Raw genomic sequence first — 25,357 nt, 5'->3', positions numbered from 1 at the left:
GGCCAGAAACATCCCTTCCCAGACATGCTTCGGAGATAGACCCCTTCCCTGGGAAGAGAGATGGCCCCACACTGACTTGCCTTAGGTACTCCCAGGAACGCTGGGAGGAAAACAGGCTCCCTAGAGAGCCTGGGGAAGGGGGGGAGACATGCTCCCATGGTCCCCAGCGGGAATACATGTCCCCAAGAGACTCCCAAGGGGAGAGATAGGGCCTAGAGAGCCCCCAGAGGTGAGGAATGCCCAGAGACCTTCCCCTGGGGATATGAGACATGCTTCAGGGACCCTAGGAGAGAAATATGTCCCCACAAATCCTCCCCCTACCAAGAGACATGCCCTGAAGTAGGGGGATGGGGACCGACTAGGTCCCTTCTAGGAAGACACTGACTGGGTCAGGCTGGGTTTGAGGTGGAGTCTCCTCTGGCCAAATGTCGCCTATTGGTACATAAAACTGTACACGACACAAGGCATTGGGGAGGGGCTTCACAGACCTAGGACCAACAGGAGTAGTCCCCAGTGCTGTCACCATCCCCTGCCCACCTTTGGTTTCACCTCTCCAGTGCCCAGGTGGTGACAGACTCAGCACGCCGACCCCAACCAGGGGGCTAGGGCTCTGTCTTTGCCTGTGGGAAGGGCTGCTGCTCTGTGCTTCTCAGCCCTCCCGGCCATCTGGGCCACCCCCTTCCTTCTGGCTTCTCCATTGTGCAAAATGCTCCTCTGCCCTTCCACTCAGTGCTCAGGAGTCTCCAAGACCAGGGCAGGGTACCCAGGCCACCAGGGGCTTCTGGCGGGAGTCCACTGACCCCAGGAATACCGCCTGACTGGACCACCTTCTCCACCAAGCAAACGGGCCTCATACAATCTTCTTGCCTGAATCCTGACCTCCAGGACCCAGGACAGTCCTTGAGGGCACTGCCCCGCCAGCTGGGCACCCAATGCTACCAACTCCACCACTATTGCACCTGCCCCGTTTGTGCAGGGGAAGGGGGCTGTCTCTTTAACAAGCCCCCAGCCCACTTCCTGGGCCTCCCCCAGGGAAAGGAGCCTTTGGCCAAACCCTAGACCTGGCTGCTGCCACCCAGCCCACTCTACACCCTGCCCTAGGGCTGTATATGCTGGGGCCACCAGCCAAACAATGCTCTCCTTCCCAGCACTGTTACCCCAAGACACATTAGGGGTAAGGGGCAGAGAATAGGGTGATTCTTCAGCCCCCTGGCTTTTCTGGGGTGGGGGTGGGGTCTCTGGGGTTACAGGAGTCAAGACCCCAGCAGCACAGCTCCCAAAGGCACCAGACAACCCAGCAGCCTGCACCCCCCCACACACACTTGGGCCAACCCCCTAAGCTTGGACTAAGTCAAGCAAGGGCCATACCCTGAGACTCCAGCCTCCCAGCCTGGGCCCCTGGGGAGCTGGAGAGGTATGGGCCAAGGCAGTGGGGGTTTCTGGAAGGAAGAGGGGCTGAGGCTTTGAGATGGCCACAATGGGAGATGGGGGCTCCGCAGGATGGCCCTCACACCCTGGCCCCCTGAGGTGAAGAAAATAACCCCACCTCATCATGGCTGACTGGGCTTCTCTGCCCCCCAATCTCCCTACCCCCTCCCTCATGGGACCCCTGACCCTGGCAAAGGGAAGCCCAACTGGAAGAAGGGGGCCTGGAGCCCAGGGTGCCCTGAGGCAGCCCTTCCCACCCCCTGAGATCAAGGCAATGGTGGTTTTACAGGCTGACGGGTCAGTCATGGCAGGGGCTGGGGGTTGGGGGGCAGGGTGGGGGCAGGGTGCAGGCCCCCCATATTGGGGGCAGCAACCAGCCACCCCCTGAGCAAACCTTCCTGCTCCCAACTCACCCAACCAGGCCAGAGGCACAGTCATCCCACCCCTGTCCAGCTGCCCCCCACAGCCTCAGGGCCCCTCTGTGATGCCCATCTGGGTGTGGGAGGCCAGCCTGAGCGGGGACCCTCCCCAGGGCACAGCGCAACAGTTCCAAAAAAATAGAGATTTGTATTTTTAAAAAAAATTAAATAAAAGCCCAGCTCTGCTGATAGGCGAATGTTACCCCCATCCCCACCCCCACCCACCCTTTGTTTCCCTGGCCTGCACCCCCATCCCACCACGGCCCCAGGGGTATTTACAACATGGAACAATAGAGGCCTGGGGTGGGGGCACTGCGGCAGGGAGGAGGGGGCACAGGGCAGGTCCCCCCCCAGAGGGGTCCCCCAAGACAACACAACATCAACGAGAAAAGTTGCAAATCAGGCAGAAATGGGGACGTCATTCCAAGGTCCTTATATACAGACACTGCATGACCAGCAGGGAAGGGGGGGCCCAGATGGGACCAGGCATGGGCACGTGGCAGGCAGGTGGGCCAGCCCAGGAGCACTATGGGAAGGGGAGGCCTCCACTCCACTCCCACCCCCATCCCTACCCCACCTTTGGTAACAAAAGCCCTTCAGGAAGCCCCTGATAGTCAAGAGTTTCCTCTGGGAGTTCCCAGGGAGAGGGGCTCCCCAGTTCAGCCCTGCTTCCGGGCTAAAATTGGGCATGCTATCCCCGCCCTGGTCGGCCATGCGGGAAACAATGAGTTAAAAGTGTGCTGCCCACCCTCGACTACACCAACTGCCCAAATCCAGGGGGCACTCCCTGGAAGTCGAGGGAAGGGAGCCCAGTCACTGTAGAGGAGCCCTCCTGGGCATCAGCTGGCGGAGCCCCCCAGAGGGGAAGAAGGAGCTCCTGGGGCTAGGTGATGGAGATGAGGGGAGAGGACCTGGACCCTGCACGGGGTAAGGGTCAGCGTGGTCATGAGGCCAGTAGTCCTCTGCACTTGGGGCCCTGGCCAGGAAGTCCACACTGGAGGGGTCAAGAGTGGGGCCCTGGAATGGGCCCATGTGGGAGCTGGCCGGCGGCTGGGGGACAGGGGTGGCCACCGGCCAGGAGGGGGCTCACAGGTAGATCTCGCGCTTGGCCGTCTGGGCAGATGCCGGTGTGGCTGCGGGTGGGAAGTCCGAGGTCTGGGTCAGGGGGATTTCCTCCAAGGTGGCCGAGTCCTTGCAGGAATCATGGCTACTGTGGGAGAAGGCACTGTAGGAGGGCAGGAGGCGCACGGGGGCCGTTTTGGTGTTCCGGTCTTCCGGGGGGCTGGGGCTGCCGGCGCCCGCAGGCTCCTGCCCTCCTCGGTCCTGGTAAGGCACGAAGGTGGAGAGTTTGAGGGCGCTGTTCTTGGTCCGGCGGCTGGGAGATGACTGGCCAGGCATCCAGCACGTGTCGGAGTGGCCAAACTCGCTGCACTCCCGGGTACATGTGCCCGTCATGGCGACATCAGGCAAAGGGCGAAGATCTGCGGGAAAAAGCAGGAAGACCAGGGTCAGGCACGCAGCCCAGCAAGCTCTGCTCCATGGCCTCCTGCTGGCATCTGCACCCTGCCTCAGAACAGGGGTGCGCACCCCTTCCTGCCCACTGAACTCATAGGCACACACGCCCTCCCACCATCCACCAGCCCACCATTGCCCTCTTTCTCTCTCTGACACACACACACAATCCATCCTTAAATAGACACATTCCTTCTAGCCTCACCCACCCTCCAGTGCTCTTTGCGCACGCCCACCCAATCTGCCCTCGGACGAGTGCACAAATGCTCATCTACACACTCCGTCATCTACCTCCAGACAGGCCTAAACATGCAACTCTACCCTCAGGGAGGGCTGAGGAAACTCCCACCCTCATTTAAGGACACAATCAAAATCTCTCTCTCACACACACACACACACACACACACACACACACACAGGCACGGACACATAATCTACTACACTGGGCACCGCTATTCTCAGGCGGAGATGGGCACCTACCTTCCTTCTGAACCCCGTCAAGCCTCCCGGTTGTCCTAGAACCCCCACCCTCCCCCAGCATAGCAAGGCTTTGCTTCAAAGCTGCGGAGAAGGGATGAGCTTCTATGTGGGGTGTTCACATAGAAGCACACACTCACACCCACAAGCACGCTCATGCAGCCCCTCCCCACCTGACTCTGGCCCCCTACACCAGCCACCACCCTTGGCCTTGCCCCTGCTCCCTGCCCAGAGCACCCACGGGAACAGGAGTTGGCCGCCTGACATCAGCAGTAGCCAGTGTGGTTGCTGGGCAGCGGGGGTCTCCATGGGAACGGATAGACCATGAGCACTTCCTGTCACAGCTGCCCTGTTTCGCCCTCACTCAGGGACAGCACCAGGCAGTGACCTCCCCCCTTAGGGACATGACTGAGCTGCACAGCCTGGGGCAGGGGCTCCCCTGGCACTACCCACCCTGGCTTGGCCTCCTGCCAGTGCAAGGTGAGGAGGGGACAGCTCTGTTGTTAACCGTCAAAGTGCCAAGGCTCTTCAGCTCAGGGCAGAGTTGGGGGGCCCAACATGGCGCGGAGCAGAGCATGGGTACTGGGTGGGCGGGGCTGGGTGCTGGGCCGAGTCCCACAGACCCCAGACCCCACAGCAGCTCCCACATACCTGGCACTCTGCCTCAGGGCCTGCTCCGGCCAGCTGGCTCTGCGCGGGCACAAAAAGGACGAGACGGGCATGAGATCACGCATGACGGGGCAGGGGTGGGGACAGAGGGCACTCCGGGACCTAGGCCGGGGAGGTTAGACAGAGGTCCTGTGCCTGAGGGGTGGGGAGTGGAACTTTCCATCGTTTGGGAGGAGAGGAGGCTATGGAGGAGGGCGTGAGACCCAAGGACAGGCCCACGTTAGAGTCTTTGCATCCCTAAGGCTCATTCATTCACTCTCTTCCGCAGGCTGCCATGGGCACCTTCACACGCGTGCGCACACACACGTGCACAGCACATGCACCGCGCACACACGTTCTGACGGCACACCTCGCCATCCATTCCCTGGCCCAGCTCTGCTCCCAGACCTCCCTCTGCCAGCACCCTCCAAACCTCTCTCAGACAGGCCCCTTCCTTCCCGCTCACCAGACCTTCTCCCACTCCTCCCCCCAGGGGATCATCACACCATTCTCTGAGCTGCCCACAGCACCCAGGGCCCGCTGTCAATTCCCAAGGGCCGCCCACCCTGTTAGAGGACCACCATCTGCCTTCTCGAGGTTTCCTCACTGTTAGCTGAGCCTTGTGGCCACCGTGTTCCCAGGGAGGCAGTGTAAATGCAGTACTGAATGCAGAGAAACCTGGGTGTGAATCCCTCCAGGGCTGTCACTTCCAGATGTATGACTTTGGGCTAGGGACTTAACCTCTCTGAGCCTCAGTTTCCTCCACTAAAGTGGGCACAATCAAGTCCTCAGAGCAGAGAGTGGCTGTGAGGCTGACACATACACCTGAGAGCGCTGGGCACGGTGACGGCTACTGAACGCACAACAGGAACTCAATCAATGGAGGATTTTTTAAGGTCTCGTCACTGTTCCCAGCTTCTACTCATTCCCGGGGTGCCCTGACCATGCTGAGGCTCCTCACCGTTCTCGGGGTGCTCCATCTCTCCTATGCTGCCGTCGGGGGTGGTGCGCTCATAGTGATCCTCAGGCAGGGCCAGGGGACCCAGTCGAGGCCCCGAGGATGACTTGCTGGATGGCGTCTCAGACTCCTCCAGGCCACTATCATAGTAGCTGTGCTGGGACGGGTCCTGCAGCTCCTGGGCCTGGCTGGTGGCCGAGAAGGTGACACGGCGGTGAGGTAACTGCAGGGAGAGAGAGAGTCACTGCTGGCCAGCCAACCTGCCCCATAAGGCCCACCACCAAACCAGGCCCCAGCCCCAGCCAAGCCTCCCCCAGGCCTCAACAGCAACCAAGAAGAGGCCCAGCCCCCAGCACAGCATAGTCCCCCAGAAAGCAGAGGACTGCTCCTTAATTCTAGGACAGCTCCCAGTACAGCCAAGTCCCCCCACTGAAAGTCCCGACACAGCGCAGGCCCCAGTGTTATTATAGCGCCCAGGCCACCCCAGTAACCCGGATCCAGTACAACCACTTGTTACAGCATAGCCCTTCTAGTTCTAACCCAGCTCCCCGATATTGGCACAGCCTCCCTTTAATTTTAGAACAGCCCCAAGACAGTGTAGCACCCAGCACCAGAGTAGCACAACGCCAGCCAACTCCCCTAATTCCAGAATAACCTCTAAACACCAGCACAGCCTCCAATTTCTAGCATAGCTTCCTAAAAGCAGTACAGACTCCTAACTTCCAAACAGCTCGCCAGTACCGGAACAGTCCCCTCAATTCCAAGCAGCACCCCCCAAACTCTGGCTCCTCACCTGTCTCACTGCTCTGTGACCTCCCACTGCCTCCATCCAACGGAGGAGCCAACCTCTTCCTTACCCTCTGCTCCCCATCCCTGGTCTGTAATGCTGTCGGCAGCCTCCGGACTCCCTGCTGAGGCCCCTCCCACTCAGAAGCCCCCACCCCTACTTGATCCCCCTCCGGAGAGGTAGAGGAGTGGAAAAAGGAGGGAGAGGGGGAGGAGAGAGAGCCGGATAACAAACCAGGGCACCTGGGGGAGGGGGCAGAGAACAATAGACACTCCAGTCCTCCAGACTGGGGAAACAGAGTACTAACTGCAGAGGTGAGGGCCCTGCGAGGAGCCTGGGCATGGGGGGAGGGCACGGCACCCATCAGAGATTGGGAAAACCAGCCTCAAATGGAGACTCCTTCTAGGAAATAGGAAGGAGCTTCTGGGAGGGCTGCTGGCTTGGTGGAGCCAGACTTGGAGGCTTAGACTGAGGACTGGGGGTCGGGGGAGTGGAACGGTGACAGGCTACTCCCAGCCAGCAGCCCTGTCTGCCTGCCACAGGTTAACGATCAGCCCAGGAACCTGGCAACCTCAGCTTGGCACTTGGCACAACCAGCCAGCCACATAAACACCCACCTGGGACTGCCACTGGTTTTCTTGCCAACCAAAAATTAGGAGTTGTGGAGGGCGCAGACCCAGGGCCCCTGGAGGCCAGGGTGAAAGCAGCCAAAGCCCAGGAACCTGCTGATGAGTCCCCAGGCTCCTTCCAAGTCTCCAGGACGTTGGCAGTGCTTTGTCTTTACTCTCTGACCCTCGATGGCAGGGGGGAGGGGGTCCCAGGTCTGCAGACTCACCCTCCCAATAGCCCCGCACAAGCTCCATCCCACTCAAGGCAGCTGGGATGGAGGTGGCTGTCAGGACAAGGAGTTTCAGAGCTGTCAGGAAGGCAGCCCAGAACTGCTTCCCCACTTTAGCTCCCACCTCATCTTTAGGAATAGGCAACGCTTCTCGGGATCCATGTTGTGATACAAAACACTGAAGGGTCTGGGTGATGACTGATGGGGTCCCCAAAATCGACCTGGACATCTGGGGCTGGGAAGTTATAAAGGAACACATTCCACCCAGTGTTGGGTGAACGGGCTCCAGGAGGATTCTGGGAGGCACAGGGCAGTGTGGCTGTTGTTGTTTCTCTTTCCAGTTCTTTCAAGACATTGGCCAGCAGTCCTCCCTCCCTGCAGAACCCGCATCCGGTAGTCGAGGGCTTCAGTCCTGCCTACCAAGCAAATCACTTGGTCTCTTTTTCCAGGATTCTTTTCGGTAAAATGGAGGGTTGGGTTATACTCAACACTTAATGTTGTCTCTAATTCTATGACTATCAAATCTTAAAAGCCCAGATCCAAAATCTCTCCCAAACTCTAGTCCTGAAGTTCTAGACACATGCTGATTATTTCCAATTGGCTATCCCTACTGGCCCTTCAGATTCCACACGTCTGAAAACAAATTCTTTTCCTTCAATTAGCTTCTGCATGGCCAATGATGTCGTCACTATTCCATCATCCAGACTCAGGAGGCAGACGTCTATTTGGGAATCTTGGAAGCTCTCCCCTCATTCCCATCCCTACCCCACATCCAATTTTCCCTTGAATCCTGGGGTCCTTTCTCCCTAAATTTAGCCAAATCCAACCATCATCACCCCCATTGTCACCATCTTAGTCCAATCCAGTACTTTCAAGTCTAGCCCCTTTTTAAATCCACCATACATTCCAGTGAACTTTCTAAAACTCAGTTTATCTAAAAAATTCAAGAGCTTTCAGAGACTCCCATTTCCTCTGGAGGAACTTTTGGCAAGGCATCCACATTCTCTACAACCTATAGTTCTTCCAATCTCACCTCTCAGCGTTCTCTCACACCCTCCACTCCAGCCAGAATATTCCCCTTTCCGCCTCCTCCCTGCCTCCAACTTGGTCATGGTCACGCCTGCCTTAGGAGTTTGTCCACAGTGACCCCTGGTAGGGGGACCCTCCTGCCCAAATCCAGCTCATCATTGACAAGCTGGCTCAAGTTTCACATTCTCCTCCCAGCAGCCCACTCCCATGTCCTGTGCAAGTCCCCATACTCTGCTCCTCAAGGAAGGGAGGAGCACTGTGGTCAAATCGGAAACCCCAAGAGTTAAACAGAATTTAACACGTTCCCCCTTTCTTGCAGGGTTTCGCAGAGTCTTTAATAGGCTAATGTGATAGTGAATCTCTTACTACCAAAACTAACTTAGTCATGGAACTCCTTTTTTAAATAGCATAATGGATAACAGCAGACTTTGGAAATCAGATTTCCTATGCTTTGTGTTTGAACCTGGCTCCATCATTGACTAGTTTTCACTTCTGTCAAATGAGTATTAAAATGACCTTTATCACAAAGAGTTATGAGCACTGAATGAGCTAATTCACATAAGTGCTCAGGATGGTACCCTGCACCTAGTGAGGACTCAAAAAATGGAAGTGAGTAGTAGCAGAAGTAGTTTCATGGAACAAGTTGGGAAATGCTTTACTATAACACTTCTCACTCAAGACTCTCAATGCCTCGTTGTTTCACTTGTATGTCTTGTACAAGCATGACCACTTTTTTCAGCAGAGTCTAGTACGCAACAGAAACTTGGCCTATGTGTGCTGATGACAAAAGGTGGTATGGTTTGATTGCGTCGGAATGTCGGGAGAAAGTATTCAATGTGGCTCCCTGGATGGGTGGGGATGGATTAAGCCAAGTAAGGAATAATCCCTCAGACTCTGGGAAAGAGAAAGAGATGAAGGCACTAGAGGAACAGGAGAAAGAAAGACAACAGTGGCATCAAGGACAGAAATGAAAGAGAAAGAATAAGAGGTCAGGAGTTGTTGGGGGTCACCCTACGGATGCTGGATTTGTCCAGGAGACACGAGATGTTACTGGAGCTCACTCCTCCAAGGACTCCAGGAGTTTTTACTCTGGGAGCACCCCCAGGGCACAGGGGAGTTTGTGGATGGAATCAGAGGAGAGAGCTGACGCCTTGGACCTCCCCGGAGTGTCTCAAGCCTCTTTGGTCACCATAGAGATAGGCTGCCTCTGGCCTCAGAGACTCCCCCAGGACCTGAGGCCCCTCGCCCACACTTTAGCCTTCCTCCCAGCCAGGCACAGTCAGGGACAGGGCAGACCCAGGAGAGCAAGAAGTGAGAGACGAAGAGAGAGAGAGTGAGAGGCAGCAGCCCAGGGTGGCCAGAGCAAGGAGCTGAAGGAGCAGAGGGAGTTGGCATCACAGGCAGGAGGCAGAACTAGGAAGCCTCTGCCGGTGCCCAGGAAGCCCTAAGAGTGGGGTGCAGAGCAGGTCGCCTTCCCCAGCCCCCGCTCCCGCAGCCCAGGCTGGTGATCACAGTGGGGAGACACAGGGCAGGGCTGGCTAATTGCTGGGTGTTGAGTGGTGTTGGGATGAGGAGGCTGGGGAAGGGACTTGGGGGAAGATCTTGCCCCGAGGGAAGGTGGCCGGCATAATCAAGAGGTTCTCTGCCTTCACCAAGGTAGGCAGGGTGAACGCCACCAGGTGGGTGAACGCCACCAGGTGCTCTGGTCTGAGGTCTGTCAGACATGACTCCATTTGGGCAGACCGGAAAAATCAAGTCTCAGAGTGCGGCTCCCCCTGCCCTTTCTTGGTGAAGGATGTCATTCCTAGGGGGAGGGCCTCACAAGCATGTGGTGAGGGGACACGTTGCCAGACACCTCCATCCGAGGTCAGAGGGCACTTTCCCAGACATGGACGGGACATGAGGACTGGGAGATGGTAAGCTAAGACAGGGTTGGGGTAGAGTAGGCAGGGCTAGGATGTGGCAAGGGGCAAAGGGAAGGGAAGGGGAAACTGAGGTAGGACCTGAGGACAAAGGGCTGCTTCCAGTCTCTCTCGCTTCTTCTCTCAGTTCCAGGGAAATAAGAAACCAAAACTCCAAAAATAGAGAACTTTATTGTCAGGGACAAGTGTTTGGGGCTGGGGAAGTGCAAGGGGGGCCCAGCCCCAGGAGCCTGGTGGTGAGGAAGAGGTTAATACACATATACGTAGGAAGCACAAATGGGGAGGCCCCCCTCCTTGGCAGACTCCCCACCTGGTTACCCACCAGGACCCCAGGCCTCCTGTTTCCCTTCTAGAGAAGCACCTATGGCTGGTCTCAGATAGAGACCTAGGTTTGGGACAGACTCCTTCCCTCCCCACTTCTGCTCACCCGCCCATCAGCCCCCACCCACAAGACCCAGCAGCCGGTGCAGTGTCCAGGGATTTAACAAGCCACAGACCTCTCCCCAGTGGGGCGGGGCAGGGCAGGGCAGGGAGGAGACCACAGAGCAAACCCTCCCTTAATTTTCCCTCGGCCTGATCCCCATGCCTGGGTGAAGCAGCTGGGTCATTACCAAGGCCCCAGCATCCTGTATCTGTGGCCCTGCCTCCCACTGCTGGCTCGGGCTGGCCCCCACATGGGCTGGTGAGCGTGGCAGGCCTGATACACCTGCTCCATCACTCCCACACCTCGGTCCAGATGGCCCCATGGTAGGGATGGGGTGGGGGCCGGGGTGTGCTGAGCCGAAAGGGCTGGCCTACCTGCTTGCTGGGGTATTTGGGGGGGTTGGTGCGGTAGCTGTAGTCGGAGTACTGCTCAGAGCCCGTGGACGTGGTGTCCCCGGTGCCCACAAATGTGTTTGCAGGCGGCAGGTCCTGTACCACCTGGTGCTTCTTGGAGGCCGAGGGGGACTGTGGCTGCAGCTGGATGGAAGGCAGTGGGGAGTTAGAGCGGTAGTGGCGGCCCAGGTCAGGGCTGCCTGGTGGGTAGTTGAGGGGCAGGTGGATGCGGGGACTGTCCCCAGGGGCATCACTCATCAAGTTGAACTTGAGGGACTTCTGCAGCCCGGCCTCATCCTCATCCTCCACCGGCTTCACAGGCTTCGGGGATTTGCTCTTCTTGCCCTTGCTTTTGTTTCCCTTGGAGGCTTTGCCGCTGGGCTTGGGGGCGTACAGGTCCTTGGTCTCCTTCTTACCAGCCTGGTAGCCGCTCTTGGCTTCCCGCTGCCGGCAGTAGCGCACCAGCACTGCCAGGGCAATGAGCAAGGCCACGGCCACCACACCGGCCACTACACCAAAGAGGATGTTGCCACGCTGCTTGGAGCGCTCGTATTCTGGGTCCCCAGCAATGTCAATATCCAGCGGTGTGTCCAGGCTGTGGCCCAGTAGGGTCTCCAGCAGTGTGCGGTTGGCCAGGGTCTCATTGACATAAAGGTGGACCAAGGCTGTGCCATAGCGTGGGGGCTTCCCGCGGTCACTGACCTTCACCACTAGGCGGTGTAGCCCATGGTGGCGCCGCTCAATCTCCTTCTCCAGGGTGATGGCACCTGAATGTGACCCAATCTGGAAGAGTCCGTAAGGGTTGCCACCAGTGATGCTGTAGGTCAGCTCAGCATTGACACCAGAGTCAAAGTCCTCGGCTGTCACCTGGCTGACCGTCTCACCGAGACGTGTCTGGGGGGTCAGCAGCCGGTGGGAGGTGTTGGAGGGGGCAGTGATAAAGGGTGCATTGTCATTCTCATCCAGCACATTGATGGTGACGCCAACATAAGCTGAGCGAGGTGGGACGCCACCATCCACTGCTTTCAGCTGGAAGGTGTAAGTGCTTTGGTGCTCTCGATCAAAGCTCAGGCTGGAGAGGATGGTGCCTGTGCCATTCTGAATAACAAAGTCACCATTGTCCTGCTCCACAGAGAGCTGTACTCGGGCATTCTCCCCCTTGTCTCCATCAATGACAGTCACCATGCCCACTGGACTCAGCGCTGGCATGTTCTCCATCACTGAGAAGTTGTAGCCACTCAGCATAAATTTGGGGTCATTGTCATTGCAGTCCAGCACATTGACGAGGACAGTGGCTGTGCCCTGGAGGCTGGGGCTGCCCCGGTCAGCTGCCACCACCTTCAACTCGTAGCTGTCCCGCTGTTCCCGATCCAGGGATGTTTTCACCCGAATCTCTCCAGTCTCGGGTGAGATGGTGAAGAGGCCCTTGGCGGCTGGCTCAGGTTCCAGAGAGTAAACCAGCTCGGCATTGGAGCCGGAGTCGGCATCACTGGCAGTGACCTCAGCGACCACTTCTCCAGGCTTGTTGTTTTCTGAGAAGGCAACCTCAGTGACGCTCTGAGTGAAGACAGGCGCGTTGTCATTGACATCCACCACCTGCACCTTGAGGGAGTTGGTGCTGGAGAGCGGGGGGTTGCCCGAGTCCACAGCCACAATCTCGATGGTGTAGTCTTTGACCTTCTCATAGTCAAGTGGGGTGGTGGTCTGTAGGAAATACTTCTTCTTGCTGTCACTGCCCGTCTCACTAGCCTGGCGTAGCTGGAAGGGCACATCACCTGCCACCACACAGGTGACTGCTGCATTCTCTCCCTCGTCTCGATCAGATACCTGCACTAGGGCCACAGCTGTCTCCTCCGCTACGTCCTCTGAGATGTTAGCCATCCCATCTTGATGAGTCACCAGCCCTATGCCCCGGATCTCAATGGTGGGGGCATTGTCATTCATGTCCTTCACAGTCACAACCACCTGGGCACGAGCACTCTTGGGGTTGGCACCTCGGTCCTTGGCAAGCACTGAGAAGCGCAGGGTGCTTAGGTCCTCACGGTCCACAGGGCCCTGGACAGTGATAAGTCCAGTGTTTCTGTCCAGTCGCAGGAGACGCCTCACAACTTCGGGCGCTTGATGGAACGTGTAGTCGATCTCTGCATTGGCACCTTGGTCCGAGTCATTGGCCTTCACCTATAGGGCAAGAGAGAAAAATAAGAAGAACACGGATGAGTTAGACCAAAGATAGCAAATTAAGGGGCACATGTACTGCCCATGTTTTTCCAACAAGTACGGTAGACACAACTAATCCAACATGGAACCCTTCCCAAAAGCCACACAAGTACTGCCCTTTCCCAATTCCAACACTCTGGCAGACATCGATAACCTACTTTCCTGAACAGCCCAGATGCAGCCTGCAAATCCTCAACAGTGCTACAGGCAACTACTAGAGATGGGACAGGGCAGAAATAAACTCTACCTGTCGTTCCTGTACACGTGCACACAAATATGGTGAGAGGACGAGGATCCAGCCAGCACCCAGGGAAGCCCTTTCATCCAGCTGAACTGGCCTCTGACCCTTCTGAAGGATGGAAAGGTGTGAGTCGCAGAGATGGTGTGTATGCACATATGTATGTGTACAATATGCACGTATGCACATACGTAAGTGTATAATTGTGTGGGATTGTGTGATTACATGAGAAAGTATATGTGTTTGTGCATGTATGTGTGTGTGCATGCATGAGTAAAGACCCGCATGCCCACCTGGAGGCCACAGGTGAGGGGATGTCTTTTGAAAGCAGCCAGGTAGGGATGTGGGTCAGAGGGAGTCTGCCAGGCCTGGCCCAGCCACTGCTCTGTCAAACCGGGGAAACCTGTTTCCGCAGCTCCTTCTCCTCCTGGCTGGCGCTGGCGAGGCACCAGTGTGAGGAATCCGGCCTGAGCCTGCGGCCAGGAGGGAGGGGCTGGTGCAGGCCACAGAGCCTGCTGGCAGCAGGCTGGGCTCCCAGCACCAAACAATGAACTGTCTGTCCCTTTGCAGTGGGCACGCCCTCCCACGCCAACTCCAACACGCACTCGCCCGACTCTGTGCAAACACGGGTGGTGATGGGGCGACAGGAAACAGGTGGGAATAGCCATGAGGTCCCACCAGGGAGGGAGAAACATGAGGACTAGAGCTGAGTCCCAGCCAGGCAGAATGTGATAGCTGTTGCGGGGAGAGAGGAGAATAGGCATAACTTGGCAGAGTCGCTGGGGAGAAAAACAGAAGAGTCCTGGGTTCAAATCCCAGTTCTATCGCTTCCCAAAGTAACTGTATGACTGGCCTTGGGCCAATTATTTAACCTCCCCAAGCCTCAGTCTACAAATAGGTAAAATGGGGATAATAAGAGAACCTATTTCACAGGCTCATGGTGAGGATTAAATGGGATAATACATGAAAAAATGCCTAACACTGCCTGGCACATGGAAAGTGCTCCCTAAATAACATTTATTTCTCTTTTTGTCCATCTATCCATCTCTCCTTCTATCTGCCCATCTCTGAAAAATCAGTGCTAACACAGTGCTGGGCACTGCACCTAGCGGGGCCTCAAGGCACTGTGAGTGAGTCCTCTCTCCTTCCCCTTGGGAAGGGGAACCCAACTGTACTCGCCAGGGCTTTTTCTACAGAGGAGACTACTGGGGGGGGTTCCCTAGCTACCCCGGTCTCTGCTCGCATCTGTGAGTGCCAAACCCAACAGCTTCTCCCCCACTCCAGCCTGGCTGTCAGCAACTTTGGGATGAGGATCCCCACTACCTCCCTGTCTCTGGATTGGTCACCCAGCTTCTTATCTGCCTCTTGCCATCTTATCTCCCTGTCTATGTCTCTATGACTCTTGGCTTCTGTCTGTCCCCCGTCCTTGCTTAGTTTTGATTCTTCCTCTTTCCCACGGCCCGTTCTCTCCCATCCTCTCTTTTCAACTTTGTCGACCTCTCAGCCTACTCTGCCAGACTCTCCAGCTTCCCCTCCCTGGGGGGTGGTGAAGCCGTTATACACTGAGGCTCTGAAGCCAGGCTATTGGATGTGGCGAAGGTGGGCTCTGAACCCATCCACTGTGTGATATCAGGCACGTTTCCTAATCTCTATGGGCTCAGTTTCCCATCTGTAAAATGGGGATAATGCTTACCTTGTACTGTAGGGATTAAATGATACAATACACACGGTGCATTTAGAACAGTGCCTGGCACCTAGGCTATTATTACTTGTCATCCCTGACTCTGTCTCCCTTTTCTTTCTCACTCTATCTTTTCAGGTTCCAGTCCACCAGCTGAAAATAAAGGCTGCAACTCCCATCCCTCCCCCACTTTGGCTTGAGGACCTAGGATGAAGGGCTCCCCAAGGGTTTCCCAGGATGGGTAACGGTGTCCAGGGCAGGGTGAGCCTTTCTTAGCTCCCTCACATCAAAGACAGAGGCAGCTTCAGCCCATGGGGAAGGAGAAAGGAGCTGGGGCTGGCAGGAGGCCAGGGGTGAGATGACAGCGGGAGATACACCCACCTGTCTGCGAGGACGCTTTCTTTGCTCCCTCCCAGGGCCCAGTCCCACCAAGCTGTCCAGCCCCTGGGGCAGTTCCCATGGAGAGGGGTGCTGAGAACTTCAACAGAGGCAACTGACCCCCCACTGTGCCAAGCACCTCACGCCCATGGGCACTCCATACCTAGGGGTAGCGGCAGGGGTACAGACGCCCCACCCAGTACAGTTTCAGAACTGTGAGGACCCATCTGGTTAAAATGATCTCGTTTGACTTTGCCAGGGAGGGGCAAAGTGAGGCTGTGTCCTCCAGCTTCAGGAAAACCTCATCTGGCTATAGGGAGACCGACCCTGGTTGGGAAGACATTCTCATCTCATGAGAGATTTTACCTGGATAAAAGGTGATGCCTTTGTTCCAACTCAGCTCACCTGTCTGGGGAATAAGGATCTCATTGGACTAGGGAGAAAGTTTCACTTCTCACAGTTTCCCCAATTTGAGTTTGCCTTGGGGGGTGAGGGGATGACTGTTCATATGCTATGTCACTGTCACCTAAGTAGCTTGATAAAGGAAAGTAATATCACCTGTTGGGACAGGGAAGGGGGTTTTGTGGGAATGTCTCTCCTGACTGGGGCTGGGGAGAAGGGGTCTCCCAAAGTATTCTGGTAGTTTTCCCCCTAAGTGAAGGACATGCTCACCTCGTTGGGGTGGGCTCCCATTTCTAAAGGCTGGTCTAACAGTTAGATGGAGGGGGCTTCTCACCTGGATAACCGAGTGGCCTATAGGGCTATTTTCAGAGAGTTCAGCCTCATAGGAGGGCCGCTCGAACTTGGGGGCGTTGTCATTGGTGTCAAGCACGGTGACACGCAGCAGGGCACTGCTGGCGCGTGGGGGGCTGCCACCATCCTGCACCTTGATGGTAAGATCATAGGAGTCCCAGCGCTCACGGTCCAGGTTGCCCATCACAATGAGCTGTGGCTGCTTTTCCTCCTGGTCCTCTGCCACCTGCAGCCCAAACAGCTCCTGGGCCTCAGGCCCAGCCTGCAGATCATAGGACGCCACGCCGTTGGGGCCAGCATCGCGGTCTGAAGCCAGCGGGATGGGGAAGAGTGAGCCGATGTTGGTGTTCTCAGGGATGGCCAGAGTGATGACTGGGGAGGCGAAGTTGGGTGTGTTGTCATTGATGTCCTGTACTTCTATCTGGCCCTCCAGCAGCCGGGGGCTGCCATTCTGCACGAGGTCTGTGATAGACACTTCAAACTCCAGGATGCAGGGCTCACCAGGGAGCTGGTTCTGGCATTCACGGAGCCCCTCGCGGTCGATGGAAGTCTCAGTGGTGAAAATGTCACCCGTCTTGCCATCCACGCGAAGGTACGGGGCACCTACTTCTAGTTTGTACAGGTGGCCCACGTCTGGAAAACCATAGTCAGCCGCGAGGCTCCCAATGAGGGTGTTGGGTGGCTGTTCCTCCGGCACCTTGTACACTACCCGAGTGGCGTGGCCTGGGGATGGAGCCAGCAGGAGCAGCAGTGTCAGCAGCAAGGGGGGCAGCAGCAACCGTTGTCCCCCAGGGCCTGGGCTGGGCCTCAGGGGCCCCATCCTGGCAGGCCCCAGAATCAGGAGGGCTGCAAGGGAAAGAGGCAAAAAGAAGCTGTCAGCTGGGCAGAGGAACCTGGCCAGAGGAACCTGCTGAGAGCCAGCCCCCTACTCTCCCTCTCACACTGATACACTACTCTCCACAAGGAGAGTCTGTCCCAGCACAGAACCCTGATTCCAGAGCCCAGAGCCCAGAACTCTGAGTCTCACCCACCGCAGGGTGTAGCAGCTGTGTCTGTCCCAGCTGGAGGAGCCGATAAGAGGCCTGGCAGGTCTAGAGCGGCTCCCGCCCATGGAACGCCCTTACCTACCCGCCGCTCCCAGGCCGTGGCGGCCCGCCCTCTGCCCTCCTTCCTCCTTTTCCTCCCTGCTCTCTGCTCTGTGCTTTGCCCAACACCTCCTTCTCACCAGCATCCTGCCTTAGTCACCCATGGTAATTACCCTGATACTGAGATAGGGAGAGAGAGCAAGGGCAAGAGTGAGGCCTCAAGCACCCCCCAAGTGGAGCACCCTCCCCACGCACATGGTAGAAAAGAGACGCAGGTACCCCCTTATGTCCCCACACCCTGGGACCATGACTGCATTCAGGTTGGCCGGAGGGAGAGGGAAGACGTCTCATTTCTCTCCATTCTCAGGTGCCAAGCCGGTGCACATGTATAAGGTATGACAGCTCAAATCCCCTTTTCCTGACAATAATCACCCCAAGTGCCCAATGTTCTCCACCCCCATAAAAGGCGAGCTTGAGTTGGGCAAGGCTGTGAAAACGGTTAGGGCTGAGAAAGAGGTTTCAGGCCCTCCGACTTCCCCTCAGTGCACGTGCCCCGGAGCACGCGTGCACACGCACACGCACAGTTCCCAGGGCTCCTCTCCTCTCCCGCCTGCTGCTGCGGGCAGGTGGGTGGAAGAAGCGAGTAGAGGTCAAGATCGGGGTCAGGACTGTGGTCAGGGCTGGCTGGCCCTGGAATTGGCACTGGGAGCTGCCCTGGCCTGTCTTCAGCAGCTGGGAGCCCAGCAGGTCTAACTGGGACAGAGCTGTCGATGACACCACCAGCCTTTCCCTGCCCACTCCGCCACCTCCACCCCCTCACACACCCTCTAGTCTCTAGATGAACATCTGGCTCTTATTTGGTTTCTATCCCCACATACCATCCAGCCCTTCACACCTGGCCCCTCCCCCTCTCTAACTGGTTCAGTCCCACCTCACGCCTGCCTCTCCCTGCCCACTCCCAAATCCTTCCGGTTAGACTCTGCATGCCCTAGCCAACCACCACCTGCACCCCATCACCACAATAACCCCCTTCTTCCACCCATCTCCCCAGCTTTGGGGCTGTGCATTTATAGATTTCAGCCACACCTGCCTGCTACTGTACCAGGCTTGACTGCCCTCCTCCTCTTCAACAAAACCATGGCCGGCCCTCCTCCATCCACGCCCAAAGTCTCTGGCCTAGCATTTTCTGCAGAGGGCTCTGCTTCGGTCTGCTTTCCCTGCTTCCCCACTTAGTACACCTGGAATACTCACCCCAGGCCCTGCCACCAACCACATGCATCCCACTAAGGCGGGCTCTGGCCCCCAGGAAGCCTTCCCAGGCCTCTTCAACCCACGGTGACATCTCCTTCTTCCAACTCACAGCCACTGATTGTCTGCTCCAATCCCAAGACAATGAATCACTGGGCTGCCTGGGACACCGCCTACCCGTGTTGTTCAACTCCAGTACTGCACACCTATTCCTGTGTCCTCCGACTCTCCAGGCAGATGCCAAGCATCCTGAAGGAAGGGGCAGGTCTCTGTGCGCTCACTCATCCCCTGGCTCCCACCGATGCACCTTTGCAAAGCGGGGCACACTATAGGTACTCACTCATGCATTCAACAAATGTTTCCTGGGCACTCACAAAGTACCAGGCTCTGTCCTGGGCACTGAGACACAGCAGTGAACAGAGTGGCCCAGTCTGCCATGACAATGGTACTAACACAGTGACTATTTGTCAATTTTTTGGGTCACTTCTCTGTACCCATCTGGCACATGTAAGGCAGCAGGGTGGAGAAGAGTAAAGGCTGTGGCATCAGACAGTTTGAGGCAAAGCCCAGCTGCCCACTTCCCGGCTGCATGACTTAGAGCAAATGATTTAGAGCCTCAGTTTCTTCATCTGTAAAATGGGAATAATAATATCTATTTCCTGGGGGGTTGGAGATAATGCGGGCTAAATGCCTAGCACAATGTATTTAACAAACAAATGGTCTCTCAAAGCACTATGTACCTGAAACACACGTAACCTAAACATCTGTACCCCCATAATATGCTGAAATAAAAAAAATAAATTAAAAAAAAAAAAAGCACTATGTACCTGTTTGGAAAATCTGTTGTCTTTCCTACAAGACTCTGAGCAGAGAGTGGGAGAGCTTCTACTTTGTTTACTCTTACAGCTTCAGGGCCTAGCTCTGGACCCGGACCTGGCACGCAGTAGGTACTCGAAAACTAGGCCTTAAATGACTTATTATTTTAGCACCCTGGATGTAGCCCATCCTGGCACTTGCTGTGTGGTCACTGCTTGTTGACTTGCTTACTGCCTGATTTCCCTACTCCACTCAGAGCTTGCTGGGGTAAAATTTAAGCCTGCTCTCTTTAGGGCACATAGCAGACTCTCAGCAAATGCTCGCTGAATGCACAGACTCCTTACCCAAGTCCAACACTTCACCTGCTCCGTGTAGCCTTCTCTAAGCACAGGCCCCTCCCTGCTCACTCCTAGGTGCTAATGTGTGTGAGGCCGTTATCAGACTAGTATGCAAGTTTGTTCCCAGCTGCAATGTTAATCTCTTAAAGGAAGTAGGAATTTATCAGATATTCCATCTGGATCCACCCTCTAGCCACCTACCCTCTACCTGCATGGACCTGGCACAGGGCTCACCTCACCACTTCAAACCTCAACCCAAACACATCCCCAGAGGACTGTCGCCAAAGAACTTCATCCCCTTCTGGGCACTGTATTCTGCTGCCACCTTCTTCCGCACACACACCATGGGATCATTGTGTGCCCCAGTTCTCTGCATAAGTCTTGGCGGGTTAGGGGTTATGTGGGAAGTCCACTGGAATCACCCTTAACCTGACCAAGGGGAGAGATGGGGCAGTGACCGCTGGCCTCTTATTCTGTCCACACCAAGGATCTGTAACCTTTCGGGGTCACATCCCCTTAAGAATTTTATGAAACTAAGGCACAGATTTTTCCAAGAAAAATAACTGTTCACAAATTTTGGCTGCAAATTCAGAGGTCCATGGTCTGGTAGAGTTAGGGTGACTGATTCGTGGCTGCTCCAAGAGCTCCAGATTAAGCTCCTACCTAAGGGGCTTCCTTCCTCATCTCAGGGTCACAACCTGAGGCTCTAACCTTTCGGACTCCTAGGCAGCACAAGCACAGCGTGCCTGCGGGACTACCGCTGCACACACGCTTCCTCTCACCCTTAGAAGATCCCCTGCCTTCAGCCAGCATAGGAGTCAGGAAAAGACTGTAGTATCTAACTTCCGAATCGGAAAGAAGAGAACCAAGGAGTCATGTCCAGGTATGGGATGGTGGGGGGAGGAAGAGTATGGGGAAAATGAGGTTGGGGGAAATGTTACCAAGGGTGGGGGCAATTGTTGAACAGGGTTAAGGCCCCCCGAAGCATCTGGAGAGTGCCTTCAAAATGAGAATTACCAGGCCCCACCCTTAGGAATTTTGATTCCAGAGGTAGGACCTAAAGAAACCCCCGGGCAATTGTGATGCAATGGTCCAAACCATCTGGGAATGACTGCTAGGTCCACAGAGTTAAGAAAGAGCCTGAGGTCCCGCGAACTCTATTATCATCACCTTCACCATCATCATTCATCACTATCGTCATCTCAGCAAATACTCACTAAGATTTTACTAAGTGCTAAGTGTTTTACACACATGATCTCATTTAATCGTCCTAACCTTCTGAAATGGGTGCTATTTATTATTACACCCCTACCAATATTACAGATGATCAAACTGGGGTTCAGCAAGATAAATTAATTGTCTTAGGTCACAGAAGTAGTAGGAGGAAGAGCCAGGATTTGTGAGATAAGAATGCCTCTTTGCATCCCAGAGTCTGGGAGAAAGGCTGGTTGGGGGAAGGGAACAGAAATCCCTGAGGCTGGAAAATGTTTCTTATGTCCCCCTACACACACACACACACACACACACACACACACACACACACACACATATACCATTCCTGGGCTGCCAACCCTGCGTGGCAAGAACGGAAAGGGAAAGAAGGGGCCTAGAGTTCAAGGACTAAAAAAGCCCAGGCTTCCCAGGCTGTCACTGCTCACCCAGAGGTCTGAGGGATGCAGGGAAAGTTGGAGCAGCCTGGAAGGGCAGGAGCAGCAGTGAGGCTGCTGCTCCTCACCCCTGCCTCCACCATCTCTGAACTTTGTCCCCAGTAGTTGGGTACTGGGAGTCATTAGGCCTAGATGGCAGCCTTTGAAGCATTTAGTGCCTTATCTGCCCTTCCCCAGGCGCTGGCTGCCATCCTAGGCAAAGGTGCCCCACCTCCATCCGGTGATATGGGCACCCAGGACCGAGAAGCCAGAGCTTCAGAAGGGACAGGCACAGGGACCCATCTCCCTTAGGCCTAAGGAGCAGAAGAGCCATGAGGGGTATAGGAGTGAGGGATGAGGGGACAGAGTCCAGGAAAGGCCAAGGGAAACACCATCTGTGTCAACATTTGGGAAGAGATGAGGACAGAGGTGAGGATTCACCTGGAACCTTCATTTCCAGCCTACCTCGGGGACCAAGGTTCACTTCTTGCTGAAAGCTGTGGCCAGAGAAAAAACACACAGAGGCAGCCATCACTGTCCCAGTGACCAGGTCAGTTCTGACCCCCAGCACTGTTACACAACAGCCACTGCGGCAGGCACAAAACACCAAGGGACAAAGGGCCTGTGTGGGAGGGGAGGGTGAGTGAGTGGGGCTGCGTGGGGTGGAGCTGCACAGAGGCCTCCCACCGTGAGCAAGTGCACAGACCTCAGCTCTTCTCGCCTCTCTCACAACCCTCTATTAGTGCTGCAGGGCTTCCGGGCATCTGTGTTCTTAAGTCAGATTGTTGGGGTTCAAACCCTCGACCCACCATTTCCCAGCTGTGTGACCTTAGCCAAGTGAATTTACTTTTCTGAACCTGTTTCCATACTGTGAAATGGAAATAACGAATCCTGCCTCTTGTCATGATTTGGGAGGATTAAATGAGACCTGCTGCACATAAGGTCTATTATATCACAAAAGGTAGATTTTTTTTAAAGTCTTCGAATCACTGAATAGAACATCTTATTTCCAGCATGGGGCACTTAGTAGGTGCTCCTTGGTTCAATGAATAAATGAGCTAATCCCTTGCCAGCTGGCAAGTCCTGTGATGACAAGGATGGTACGCATCTTACTACAGCATCCTCACCACCCACCACGGGCCCTGGCAGGCAGAAGGTGCTCAACACATTGTAGAACAGGGTATCTCTCTTCACCAACTGTCCTGGCTCATGGCAAGGGCAGCCCTCACCCCATATCAGAAGGGTCTCCTCCTTCCCCCCATCCCTCCCCCACCATTGGAGGCCCCTCCCGGCCCTCCGACCCCATTCTTCCCAACCTTCCCAACCGCTAGCTCACCACTCACTACAGTGGCAGCCCCTCTGCTAGAGGGGCCCCAGACCCGCAAGACACCCCTTTCCAGCGGAAGTTCCTTCTGAAATTGGGAATGGGGTGAAGGGGGGTAAACTAAACACAGCCACAACTGAATCCAGACCTCCTCCCCTACCTACCACACCGTCTCAGGACGTCTCTGGAGTCCCCTCTCCCATGGATTCTACCCCATGCCCTAGGCCAGTTGCAACCCACCCCCACCCCCACGTCAAGAAAGTAACACCAACCCGTTCCCACACACATCCAGACCTCTGGGTTGTCACCAATACCTTCTGGGTGGCCCCCTTCGGGCTGCTCCGGAGGGCTGACCCAGAGCAGGTGCTGGAAGGCTCCCTGCGTCTTCCCGCACGAAGTCCTGGACTCTACCGGCCCGAGCAGCCCCCAGCCGGCACCGCCTTGGTCAGCGGGCGCTCCCAGCACACACCCAGCGCGCGGAGCGTCTCCTCCCAGAGGACGGCGAGTACGCTGGGGGTGGGGGGATGAGGAGACGGCCGCAGCTCCTCGGGCTCGGGCAGCCCCACCCCCACCCCGGCGGCGCCTGGCCTCCGGGAGCCCCAGGCAAGGCGAGGGCGCGGCGCGGTGAGAACGCTCCTCGGCCAGCGGGCCACTTGCGGCCCCCGCCCCCAGGCCGCCGCGGGGAATCCCTCCTCCTCTACATCTCCGGCCACAGCCTAGGGTGCCCTGCACGCCGGCGCCGCGGAGAGCCGCGCCGCGGGCGCCGGGAGGGGGCGGGGAGGGAGCCGGCGCCGGAATCACAAAGCCGCGGGCCAGGCCAGGCGGGGACATTCTCTTAAAACCGACCCTCTCCAGGCGGGCAGAAGGGGGTCTTTGCCCCGCGCTCAGTCCTCAAAGGCCTCAGCGCCGCCCCCAATCTTTCCACTCAGAAGGAATTGTCGCCGACCACTGCTGGGGAAACTGAGGCCAGAAGATTGTGCAACGGAGGGGAGCTGGAGGGGGGAAAGGGGTGCGAGACCATCTAGCCTGCAGTTTTGATCCTGCACGTGCCGCGATCTCCCTTCTGGCCCCAGGGCCTAGCCCGCGAACGCAGCTGGCCAGCAGCGGGAACCCGACGGAGGGGCGCCCAGGTGTGCGACGGACCCAGGTGTGCGGGACCCAGGTGTGCTGGAGACCCAGGTGGCACGCAGAACTCAGTTAAGTGGCCCGAAGAGGGTCGCAATCACCGCCCCAGGCTTGCAACCTCTGCAAAAGAACCTAGGGCCCTGGAATCCCGGGGACGCGGATGGCAGGGCCAGCCAGGTCCAGCTAGTTCCCGGAATACCGGCCGGTCCGGCCCGTGAGTGGGGGTTGGGGAGGCGCTGGCAGGGAAGCCGGTTGGCCCGCCCCACGGCTCCTGGTGTGCCGAAATTTACAATAACAATGTCGCGTTTAGGTGAAGAAGCTCAAGGGGCTCGCGGGCGACCCCAGAGGGGTCTCTAGACAGAATCTGGCCTCCGAGGAAGAGGAAAAGAGTATGTGTATTTGTGTGTATGCGCTGCAGGGTGTAATGTGACACTGTTGGTGTAAGGTGTGTGTGTCACCCAGCGTTAAGATGTGTGAAGCAGTGGATTCTGTGTTTGTGACCGTGAGGCGCTGCTGTAGGTGCCACTTAGTGTGTTAGGGTGTGTGCTGTCAAGACGTGTGCTGAGACAGTAGGTTGTGTTTGTGTGGGTGCAGTCGAGGGGTGCAAGGAAACCCGTGCTGTGTGCCTGTGTGCCGGCCAAGGCATGGGCAACATAATTTATGTTAGGGTGTGTTCCTTAAAGGAATATGTGTGTGTGTGGTGGGGGGTCGTGTTTTGAGTGTTCATCTAGCGAACTGGATCGTGACATTCGTACCTGAGGGCACCAGATCGTGTTTGTGTATCCACGTCTTGGAGTATCACACCCGGTTGTGTTGTTGCTCTGTATGGCCACGGGTTGTGTGTCCGTGCTGCTGATCGTGCAGACACTGAAGCGGATTCTGAGCTGGTGACGGTGCCCCAGTGGGCGCTGGTGTGCCGGAGGTATGTCTGTGTGCACGTATGTACGGATGTATGTATACGTGTATATATGTCCATGGTCCTGGCCTCCGGGTGCCCGCGGAGAGATGGAAGCGCCTGAGTGAGCCGAGCTAGTCGTCCAACAAGTGTGTGTGTGTTGTGACCGAGGGTTCTTGCTTGCTTCGTCCTCGGGGAGCCCCCCACCAAACTGGGTGCTGCGCGCTTCCCCAAAACCATCCTCCATGCCGCGCGCTCCTGGAGTCTCCTTATCCCCGTCGCTCCAAGCGCCCCCGGGTGCGGAACGCGGGGACTGGGGTCCTCCTCAGCACCCCCTCCCCTTTCTCTGCTTCTCTCCGCGGACCTTGGAGGCCAGGGTGCCCCGACCGAAACCCCCACTCCGTGCCCCCAGCCGCCCCCACTTCGGCCGCCGCGCTGAGCACAGGCCGGGCCCCCGCGGCCTCGCTCCGCTGAGCGCCCCTCCCTCAGCTCCCGCCGGCCATGGCCGCTTCGGGCCCCGAGCCGCTGCCACCTCCACCGCCGCCGGATCCTTACCCGCCTCGGGGCAGCGCCGGCCGCCCGCCCGGTTGTCCATCAGCCGCCGTCGGCCCCGGCCCGGGCTGCGGCTCGGCACGGCTGGGGCTGGCGCTGCGGTTCGGGCTCCGGCTCCGGCTGGCTCTGGGCGCAGCAGCCCAGCGGCTTCGCGTCCGCGCCGCGCTCCCGCTCCCCGAGTGTGTGAGGCGGCGGCGGCGGCAGCGGCGGCGGAGCCAGCAGCGAGC

General features: G+C 56.9%; 1 protein-coding gene across 1 annotated transcript; it reads right to left on the bottom strand.

Moving 5' to 3' along the window:
* Nucleotides 1-2,386: 2,386 nt before the first annotated feature.
* Nucleotides 2,387-25,309, bottom strand: PCDH1 (protocadherin 1). The gene is made up of 5 exons (XM_012645830.1): nt 25,134-25,309; nt 16,085-16,947; nt 10,817-13,012; nt 5,446-5,665; nt 2,387-3,328 (listed from the first exon to the last, which is right to left on the bottom strand). Exons 1-5 carry the CDS (start codon nt 25,171-25,173, stop codon nt 2,934-2,936), a joined length of 3,714 nt encoding a protein of 1,237 aa, XP_012501284.1. The 5' UTR covers nt 25,174-25,309; the 3' UTR covers nt 2,387-2,933.
* Nucleotides 25,310-25,357: the final 48 nt, after the last annotated feature.

This window comes from Propithecus coquereli, unplaced genomic scaffold (genome assembly GCF_000956105.1).
Source record: "Propithecus coquereli isolate 6110/MARCELLA unplaced genomic scaffold, Pcoq_1.0 Scaffold236, whole genome shotgun sequence".
Lineage (NCBI taxonomy): Eukaryota > Metazoa > Chordata > Mammalia > Primates > Indriidae > Propithecus > Propithecus coquereli.
Note: the sequence above shows the minus strand (reverse complement) of the source record. Positions and strands in the feature narration are given on the sequence as shown.

Excerpts from the sequence above, each read along its gene's own strand:
- PCDH1 (XM_012645830.1), bottom strand. The coding sequence starts at position 25,173 with ATGGACAACCGGGCGGGCGGCCGGCGCTGCCCCGAGGCGG. Across the intron at positions 13,013-16,084 it reads TAGGCCACTCGGTTATCCAG|GTGAAGGCCAATGACTCGGA; the intron begins GTGAGAAGCCCC and ends CTTGCCCTATAG. Across the intron at positions 5,666-10,816 it reads CCAAATACCCCAGCAAGCAG|TTACCTCACCGCCGTGTCAC; the intron begins GTAGGCCAGCCC and ends CTCTCCCTGCAG.